At 40.5% G+C, this 10,498-nt stretch overlaps 1 protein-coding gene across 1 annotated transcript in view; it reads right to left on the reverse strand.

Moving 5' to 3' along the window:
• The window catches only part of SHQ1 (SHQ1, H/ACA ribonucleoprotein assembly factor), a 54,143-nt gene extending 48,577 nt beyond the window's left edge, over positions 1 to 5,566 (reverse strand). Inside the window, exons 1-5 of the mRNA XM_034066556.1 lie at positions 5,530 to 5,566; positions 4,346 to 4,420; positions 2,699 to 2,871; positions 1,359 to 1,423; positions 367 to 489 (exon numbers count right to left, since the gene is read on the reverse strand). Coding sequence (XP_033922447.1) covers positions 367 to 489; positions 1,359 to 1,423; positions 2,699 to 2,841 — 331 coding nt within the window. The 5' untranslated portion in view covers positions 2,842 to 2,871; positions 4,346 to 4,420; positions 5,530 to 5,566. The remainder of the gene's footprint in view (positions 1 to 366; positions 490 to 1,358; positions 1,424 to 2,698; positions 2,872 to 4,345; positions 4,421 to 5,529) is intronic.
• Between the last annotated feature and the right edge of the window lie 4,932 nt (positions 5,567 to 10,498).

A 10,498-nucleotide genomic window follows, 5' to 3' on the forward strand; every position in this document is an offset into this window, starting at 1 on the left:
AATACTGATGTTACTGATGTAACCTTAATTAGCCTCTACCATTTGAGCTATGGGTCCAGTTGTGCTAGTGTGTAGAAAGCAGAAGACTCAACTGTGTGTGGTGGATACAGCCACTAGAGGGGTACAACGATCTACAGAGGATGAGCATAAGCTAAACATGTTTTGAAAAAATGCAAATATAACTAAGATGACACATATATCAAGTACAATACTTTTGTTTCTATATTTACCCATACTTTCAGATCAATTCACAGCCTTCTTGTACCTCGGACAAGACACTAACAGAAATACTGTAGTTTTCTACATGTATCGCTATGTAGTTCTATATCATTATGTACATGTATAAATAGTATTGTTTCCTCATACCTATCTCTTCAACTAAAGGTTTTGCAGATCTTGATTTCTTTGGTGTTAAAAGAGATGTCAGCATGTCCAGTCCCTCAAAATACTGGCCAGGAATCTCCTTAGGTAACCAAATTGTAAAAGTTCCTTAAAGGAAAGTCAGAATATAATTACTGCATGAAAATATCCAAAACAAACAAAAAAGTGCATTTTCTTCTAATGAAAAACTCATAGAAACCAGGACATACGCATTTTATTATGCATCAATTTCTGTGCACATTTTTAACCTTAGTTCACAAGTTTCACAAAACCCAAGTATTCTAATGATAGAATATGAAAGAGAACATTTAACATGTTGTGGTCTTTTGACTCACTTTTATTTAAACCAAACCAACAAAATGCAAGCTCCATTTTATTTTTAATCCTTCCACCATCAATCAAGCAATCAATAGATCATAAGAAACTATATTCAGCAATCCATTGTCCTAATCAAGCATGTAACAAAGACTTAGCAAGCAGCAAATTATAGGTTTTATTAGTAGGTTTCACAAATTTTCACCTAATTCCAAAAGGTGTGTGTTTTATTCCAGAAATACCTTCCACCTTGAAGTATAGAGAAAAGCTAATGCCTTCTCTCTCAAAACACAGCCAAGGGACTGCCTCAGGATTATCTCACTTCTACTCAGCACTACCTGACTTCTTTGCAGATTTACTACACTTATCATCTTAGTACAGTAACATATCTGCCCCCAAAGGGCTTGAAGAGGATGTGTACAAAATCATTTCATTATTGAGACAGTTCTGGACACATCCTTTGAGCTTAAGGATGGCCTGAATACACACAAGAAAGTACGAAAAAAATCTTATTCAAGTTAAGTAACATAGGAGAAACTTTACCTTTGTTTACATTATTGTGTTTTTCACTAAAGTACTATGTAATTCCAGTGCATAGTATAAACTATTGGAGAGTTAGTAGCATTTTTATTGACATATATAGTAATAACACTCATGAATACCTTTGTCTGTATTGTAAGATGCTTTTTCTCTGCCATCTTCTACAATTCTTCCAGGAAGAGTCAACCTACAAGCAAAAATGAGATGCCTGATTGAATGCCTCACTAATTCTACAACTTAATGTCTCAGCCTATAAAAATGTAAGGCATATTCCAAAAGTAGCACAAAGGACTTAGCTACATGACTCCTTTCAACAGTAATGGAAGTCATCCAGTTAAATCCCCATTTACTTCAAAATCCATTTCCCTAAATATTAGCACAAGAGATCAGCATCTGAGATGAGATTTGTGACTCCTGGCTACTGGCCTGGGTGAGGTTACAGCCACCACAGAGATGACACCCTTTGCATTATATGCAGCACTTGGAAGATACTACAATTTAAAAACTACAAGCTAATGCACAGTGACAGGATATGAGAACTCTCAAGAGCTCTTGTATTGCTTATTCAGAATAAGTCACTCATTCTACCAGTCCACTAAAATCCCTAGTGGTCTACTAATGTTTAAAGCAGAAGCATGCCCAATAATATAGGATATAGAAAATAAGAAAGGTTAATAGTTTGTCATGGCAAAGGCTCTCTTAACACTCTCACACCAAGATTGCCTCTTTCTCCTTTTCTGCAGAATAGTAGGGACTCTTCTACCTAAAGAAAAGATACAGCTGGAAGCTCACTTCCTACTCCCTCTACTCACATGGCTTTTCTCTTATGCCAGTAAGAGTGCATCAAAATCCATTCTTCATCAAATATACCGTGTCTCACTCTCAACAGGCAAAATACACATTTGTTCTACACATCTTACATCCAGAATTGTCTTCCCATTTTACAATTAATCATAGAATTACAGAACAGTTTGGGTTGGAAAGGACCTTAAGATCTAGTTCCAACCCCCTGCCATGGGCAGGGATGTGCCACACTAGATTGTGTCACCTAAGGCTTTGTCCAGCCTGGCCTTGAACACTGCCAGGGATGGAGGATTTTATCACTTCTTTGGGCAACCTGTTCCAGTGCTTCACCGCCCTCACAGTAAAGAACTTATTTAATAATCATCATCATCATCTATTAGCATTTAATCTATTAAGCTACTAAACTTTAATAATAATCTATTGTAAAATAAATTTAGAAGAGTATTCCTTTCAACTCCCTTTAACGTAATTTAATGCCTAACAATGAAGTGGCCAGATCCATAAAAGCAATCCTTTGCACGAAATGGGCTGTCTGTAGTTGACAGTGTAAAAGCTGCAGATGAGGAATGTTCTGAAGAGACCAAAATGAAGCTCTTTCTCTACTGAATATATTTATTTAATAAAGTTCAATTTTTGTATAAATCCTTCCACTACGTACCTAAGGAAGTATGGCTTAGCATAAAATTTAAAGTCTTCCCCTTCAAAATACACATCAAACTCTGAAGCTCTGGCATAAGGCACTTTGATTACTATTGTAAGAAAGTCAGGATCCTGGGTCAGTTCAAAAGCTGGAGTTATCATGGTGAATCCAGCAGGAAAAGCCACTTGGCCCTATCAAAACAGAAAAACAAGGAAAGATTATTGTAGTTTCCAACTTATCAGAGCAAACGGTACCTCTTCAAAAATCTCCAGGAGGAACATTTCGGATTCTAACAAAAGTGTCTTCCATGTGCTGAAGAATAAAACACAGCAGCAGCAACAAAACAAAATTTATCAAGAATGTGAAGGTACCACCTCTGTGCCTCTTAAAGAAATAACTGAATATAAAGGAATGAAAACACTTGGAGCACAGGAAAGCACTTACTATGCTCTGTTTAAAACCCACTAAAGTCAGTCTTGGAACTTGTCAGCTTTTTGTAGCTGTGGTTTATAACTATGTTTAAATCTTTACAGTTCATTAATGAACTGATCACAAATCTCTATTAGAAAATACTGAAATATGATAATACTTCCAAAAAAGTAGGGCTGTATTTCATAATTCATACACCTATCAACCAGAACACAAGCAAAAGATCGAGTACACCCCAAACAGATTATACGGGCACACGCACTAAGCATACTGCTATATTCAATGCATAATGGGATAGCACACACACAGTAATTCAAAAACGATCCTTCGCAGCACATTCATGACACAAGAGCTTAAACACGAGCAGCTGGACACACTCAGAATGTCCAGTGTGAGTATGCTTACTATTTTGAGCATTTTGCAGGGGTTTCACAAATCTGAGGAAGCATCCTAAAAAACTCACATGCCTTCCTGCCATGGGTTCAGCAGTAGCAGTAATTTTTCTCCTTCTCAGTAGCTGGTGCAGTGCTGTTGTTTTGACTTTCGGCCTGGGAGCAGCGCTGATAACACCAATGTTTTTTAGTTACAGCTCAGTAATGCTTACTCTGACCAAGGACTTTCTGAGTCTCATGCTCTGCCAGGGAGGAGGGGAAGCCGGAAGGAAGCAGAGACAGGACACCTGACCCAAACTAGCCAAAGAGTTATTCCATACCACAGCACGTCATGCCCACTGTGTAAACGGGGGGCAATTACCTGGAAGGGTTAGATCACTGCTCAGGTTGGGCTGGGTATCAGTCAGCAGGTGGTGAGCGGTTGTATTCTCTTCCCTTGTTATTTCCCTTATCACTATTATTATTGGTGGAAGCAGCAGTTGTTTGTGTTACACCTTAGTTACTGGACTGTTCTTATGTTAATCCGTGGAAGTTACCTTCTTTTGATTCTCCTCCCCATCCCTCTGGGAGTGGGGGGGGAGGAAGGGGGAGGAGTGAGCAAGCGGCTGCGTGGCTGAGTTGCCGACCGGGCTTAGACCACGACACTTCCAAAGATTCAGTGGAAGAAAACGTACCACAGTAGCAGTAACAGAATTAAATTCCTTAGAGGATACCTGCCACCTCCTTCACCAAGTGTTTTTAAGGACAGTTTATGATTAGCATCCATCAGAACGATACATATGTATGTACATGGGCATGTGTATATATTTAGCATGAGAGAAGGAACTCACACAGTACCACTCACCTGATATACAGCTTGTCTGACCCTTCAATAGTTTCTAAATGCAAGGCACTTCCTCAGGTTTAGCTTAGATTTCAGCTGGGGGGAGAAAAAGGAAGAAGGGGACTTAAACAGAATCACACATCTTTAAAAATTGCAAAATAATTTTTTCAGACAAAAGTATTTTTATCACAAAATGCAAAATAAAACTATTACCTGGGAAAGAGCAAGTTGTCACTGACTTTCACAGTTACCTTTATTAAACATATCCCCATTCGGACAACTTCAGGAGAGCTAAGTTAACAGATTACACTTTTTTTCCCCTATGGGTAATCTAAATCATTTGACAAGGATGAAAAATAAATAAACTCATAGATTCCAGGGCAATATTCCCATCCTTTCCACGCTGAAAAGCTGCCATGGGTTTACTGAGTTGTAACTAGATAAGAGATACCTGGCCTGAAAAACACCTGATGTACACTTCTATGTACTTCTCTATCCAAACACCACACAGTCCAATGCGAAAGGATAAATAACAACCCCCCATTTATACCCCTCAAGGATGATGTGCCAGCCTGCATGTTTATTTTCCAACAGCTGTTCCCACCTCCCAGCACTGCCACACCTTCGGCATCCCCTAATGACCTCAACCTAATCTGGAAGTTCCCACACAAATCCCAGATATTTCACAGACCTCATTTTAGGAACCACGCAACATCACAACATTCAATCCCCAGCAGCACTTCCCACAACCGAAAATCAACGTATCCGACAATAATGGAGTTTCTCAGCCTTTTACTACAGAAAAGTAAGAGCAAAGTGAACTGAAGTATTTCTGTTGCATCCAGGAGCTTTCAGAAAAACGGTAACACTGCTTTTCCCTCACAGCACTACGGTAAGGCAGATGTGGCACCGCTCCAAGATAAACTGGGTCAAACGCCAGCTTTCCAGCCGCACCGGTGGCACGCAAGTGGAATCCCGCCGGCCGTACCCCAGACGACCCCAGGGCGAGCGGAGAAGCCGCTCAAGCCAAGGTGAAGCAGTGAGGGAAGGCATAAGCCAGGCTCGCCATCCGCAGAGCATCACTACGGCTGAGGGCCGCGAACCGCCGCCACCCCCGACGTCTCTGAGAGCGGAGAAAGGCTCCAAGGCCGTGGCTGCAGGCAGGAACCCCGCTCCACTCAAACCATGCCCTCACCACTACTCACCACGCCGCCGCCGCCGCCGCCATACCACTGCCTTCACCGCGCAGGCGCAAGGAGCAACGGCGGGGCGGGACCCACCACGCTCCACCCTGAGGGGGATGCCCCGGCCTCCTCCTCTCTCTCAGACCGCCCCTCCTGCTGCTGCCGCCCTCAGAGAACAAAAACGGAAGGGACTGGAGAGGGTGGAACCGGCGAGTGAGCCGTCAATGGCACGGGGGTGGTTGAGGGAGCATCTCCCACCCCTCCGGGTTGGCCATGCCTCCTGTTCCCTCACGATCTGCTGGTGGCCGGGGAGCAGCAGGTCAAGGAGACCCGTTCCTTCCCTCTGTCCCCGGCTGGCTTTGTGTTTGAACAAAAGTGAGGGGTTGGTGGGCTTGGTCCTGCTTCAAGGGAAATCCAGTGATCTTAAGAGATAAAAGTAGTATTTGATCAGATTCTAACCTTCAACTCCCATCAAAATGCTGTTCAGAGGATGGGGTGCTACAGTCTGAAGATCGCTTCCATAGCCTCTGTGATGGCTTCCATAGCCCACTTTGTGATAGCTGCAGTAGGCATCAGACGAGGTCAAATACTGCTTAAACATAATGGACTGCGAAAGTTGATGGTGTTATCTCACAGCTCAAAATATAAGAAGTGCTTGTATATGTAAATAAAGCATCCAGTGAGAGCAAATGCGTCTGGAGAGGAGAGAATGAAGTTAAGAACTGAGTAAATCCAAGTAGCTTCGGACCTAATGTAATTTAAATTGATGTGGTAAGGATAAAATGATTTCAAGAACCAAAATACATTGAAGTGGAGAGCTGCAGAAATAGAGGAAACAGAAGAGTGGCCCCAGGAGCACTGTTGGAATAGTAATTCCCGATTATGTAAGTCTCTTCTAAGCAGATAAAAGCGAACAAGATTGACAATGTGAATAGAGGCTGATTCTGATGAATCAAAAGAAAAATGGCATTAAGAACAAGCGCATAAAAAAAATTGCTAAAAGCAGTAAAGTTGGTTTAAAAGCCATAATTTACTTATCTTTAAATGCAGCACCTAATGTAGAATTAATCTGATTTTTTTCTGACGTTAGACTAAGAAAGATAGTCTGGTTCCAGATAATTCCCTACATTTTTAAATGCTACTGACTCTCTCCCTGCCCCCTTTGAAATGCACTCAAACGTTTTTCCTGAAGGGGAAAACCCCATAATTATGTAACTTCTGCTAATGAAGTGTGCTTGGGGCTTTTGGGTTGGTTTTGGGTTTTCTGAATAGACAATCAATCTTCCAGGGTAATAAAGACTGGTTTGTCTTGCTGGAAATCCACCGAAAATGGCATCTTTTCATGAAAAAACATCTTTATTCTTGTACAGAACTGAATCAGCAGTTTAAATACTGCACAAACAATAAATCTGTGCTACAGAACAGATCCAGATCATCCCCCCATTGACCTAAAATTGACAGATCATTTAATATTCTGCCTAAACATTCCTGTGTGCCAGTTTTTTACAGGCAGAAATTGAAGATGCTTGGCTTATCGTTTTTTATATATATTAAGAAGTTAATGACATGTCATTTCAGACTCTGATTTGACTTGGACCAAGGCCTTAACCAAGCCTTCAGAAATTTTTGGTGCATTTCCAGACAACTTCAGCACTAACTTTTTGGTTTTTTAACTTTTGGACCTTACTAATGCAATCCATAGTAAGAATATTGGGCAGGAAGCTGAATTATGAACCAGTAGGCACCATCCTCACTGGGTAAGTTCAAATATGAATGACAAGACTATGAAAAATAAGGAATAAGTTTCATCAGAGTTTGTTCTTTTCTAACTGACCCTTTCCAAGACTGACTCAGAATTATTTGCTTTAGAGTCTAAGAAACCCCCATTTTTTTTTGTCTGGTAATACTTATCTTGTAAAAGAAATATTTATATGCTGATTTTAATGAAGAAACTGGTGCCTCAGCCATTCTGCTCTTCCATCCAAGTAAAGTATTAAGGAGCATCTCTAGAAACTTTTTATTGCTTTCTTCTGGAAAAAGCATACTGAGTTTTTTTTGGACTCTGGGGAAAAAGTTTTATTTAGAAATGTAGAAAAAACACGTATTTGGTGCATCTTTCTGATGAAGAAGTGAATTTGTCTGCTGTATGTTTAATGGATTGCTGAAGAATGAACATGCATTACCTACAATGTTCTGGCCAAGTAAGTAGTAAAACTTGCTGTCCCTTTGAAAAATAGAAACATGAAGCTTCACAATCTGCAAGCACAATTGACTCTGTGTGGCTAACAATAACAAATCTGGCATAATCCCATGGATGTGATACATACTGTATTGTAGACATACAATGGACATGTACATAGAAATGGTAATCAGATACAAAATGTGCATTCAATTTAACAATTAAAAAACTGTTTATTTACCCAGGAAACAACTGGAAATAGGGTAGGTATATATTTCAATATGAAATGTATTTCTCTGTGAAATACATTATGAAATACATGACTATTTCCATTCTCTGAATTAACAGTGCTGTAATTTTTATAAAGAACTAGAAGTAGTTGTGTAATTGTCAGACTGCAAAAATTCAGTGCAAGTGAACAATGTAAATAGTAAATAAAGGCTTTGCCTGAGATGGAACTAGATATCATTTCACGTGAGTAGAATTCATATTATTCTTCCCTTTATTTTAAAAATAAGTGAAAAACAGCTGTTTGTACATCTTTTATCTAAGTTACCTAAAACATTCCTCTGAATCTAATGCATTTTCATCTGAGTGTCCTTTTCCCATAGATGTAATTTTCCAGTTTATAACACTTAACAGTTTCACTTGCAGGTGCACCATGTTCATAATACTATGGTATCATGATAGCTTATTTTTGTTCTTTTCTTTTACAGTTTCCATTATCCAAAGATAATGAAGCTTCTCGCTTGATTTTTCCAGAGGAGGGAAGGATCCTGAAACACAAAGTCTTTTTTCAAATAAGCATAACAATGTAGATGTTGTTATGCTTAGGAGGCAGGATGGTGGCCTTGATAAAGTCAGGATGAAACTTGCAATAGTCTTTAGAAAAATACAAATGTAATGGTGAGGGATTCAAATATGCAATGTTTTTCTTGGTGTTACATTTTGTGGCGTTACCTGCTAGACAAATGCCTGACTTGCTTTGAAGTAGGTGTAAGTAAAGTTTTCATCTGAGAGATATAGTTTAGTTTCTTAGTGACTGCAGAACACAAACTGTAACCCTGCTGGTCACGCTTCTTTTGATGCAGCCCAGGATACGTTTGGCTTTCTGGGCTGCAAGCGCACATGTTCATTTTCTCATCGACCAGCACCCCCAAGTCATTCTCTGCAGGGCTGCTTTGAATCACTTCTTTGCCCAACCTGCAGCTGTGCCTGGGATTGCTCCAACCCAGGTGTAGGACCTTGCATTTAGCATCAAACACTTTGAAGGGAGCTATGGATTCAGCAGCACGGATTTGAAGCTATGCAATGTGATTCTGTTTCAGTCCAGCAGTGAAACTGATCTAGTTTGAGCATGCATGCTGGTGGCATGGGAGATTTGGGATTTACATAACTTAATTTTGAAAGAAAACGGTGCAAATTGGCAGGGTGGTGGTACACTACAGCACATCACAGAAACAAGGGGAAAAGTCTCTGAAAATCCCTTAGAATCAGATTTCATAATGGTTACCATCGTATTTTTATGCAGCAATTGCTGACACATCTCCTATCTATGAGAGAGATTTCACTGACAGTATGAAATCACACATTTGTGCAGGTTGAGGGTTTGCAGAGGGTTTCTACTGGTACTCATTTTGAAGTATGAAGCCTGATGGAGCTTTACGGTAGTATGTGCTTTCTCAGAAAAGAGCATATGTTTATGCAGTGTGGTTTTTCTGTAGTTTCTCATTTAGTACTGCTATTTTTCTCTTAACGTGAAGTAATCTATATTTTTGCATCTGCTGAGATGCTGAGTTGGATGAAATTCTGGAACAGGAATCATTCATTGCATTTGCATTGGTAATAAGGTAAAGGACATTTTGGGATACCCTGAGTGAAGGCATGCTGTGGCAGCAGTACGGAACGGCTAGGCTGCAGTTTCACTGACAAACGGCTGCCATTTAAGTAGGAAAAGAATAACTCTCTGAAGATTTATCCTAAAAGTAAACCTTTGCAAAGTAGAGCTGTGCAGCGGCAGATATAGTTAGAGCCTGCTGAGCCCTTACCTTGGCAGGGTCCTGATCTACAAGTTCAAGGTCTTTGCACAGTTACCTATCTGAGGTGTAAGGCTTCCCTCGGGTAGCTCTGTGGCTTCTGCAGTGGTGGTCTTCACAGCATAGTTGTAGCACTGAGCAGTTACTTGAAACTAAAAGATCAAACAGCACTGCAGAGAGTACAGCTCCATGGAGGTTGTACGTATGACAGGAGCTACTCTGGGCATCGCCCCTCAGCCCTTTTCCAGTGCAGCGCAGTAGCGAGTGGTGACTGCACCGTGGAGCAGTCCCTGGAGCGGAAACCAGCCAGAGTCGAGTACATGTCCTGTATTAACACCGTAAGGGACACATGAGGTTCCACATTCCTCCTCTCCCCGTTTCAAGGTTGGTGTTTCCATTCTTTGCACAGCTTATACTCCAAGAATACTGGTATTTTTGTTATACTGTACATTTAAAAGTCATTAATCAGGTTATGAACCTAAGAAGGATTTATTTTTCTTGAATTCACAGTGTTGCAGTCTCTGCTGTGGTTGACAGCAGAACTGGCTCAGATCAGTCAAATGAGGACAAGTTCAAAGCCACCCAAAAGTAAGTTAATGCTTGTATTCCTTCACAGTTCTACATCTATTGCAGTTTATTGTGACACAACCTGCCTTCATAGCCTGCCTAGAATATAGGGTGGTGATAAACCAGAATGGCACAGCAGAGGGAAATAGCAGTTTGCCTGTTAGTACAGTCAGGTAAAACATGCTTCAGAGACCAGCTCTCTTTTCCT

Source organism: Melopsittacus undulatus, chromosome 9, assembly GCF_012275295.1.
Source record: "Melopsittacus undulatus isolate bMelUnd1 chromosome 9, bMelUnd1.mat.Z, whole genome shotgun sequence".
In the NCBI taxonomy this organism is placed as follows: Eukaryota; Metazoa; Chordata; class Aves; order Psittaciformes; family Psittaculidae; genus Melopsittacus; species Melopsittacus undulatus.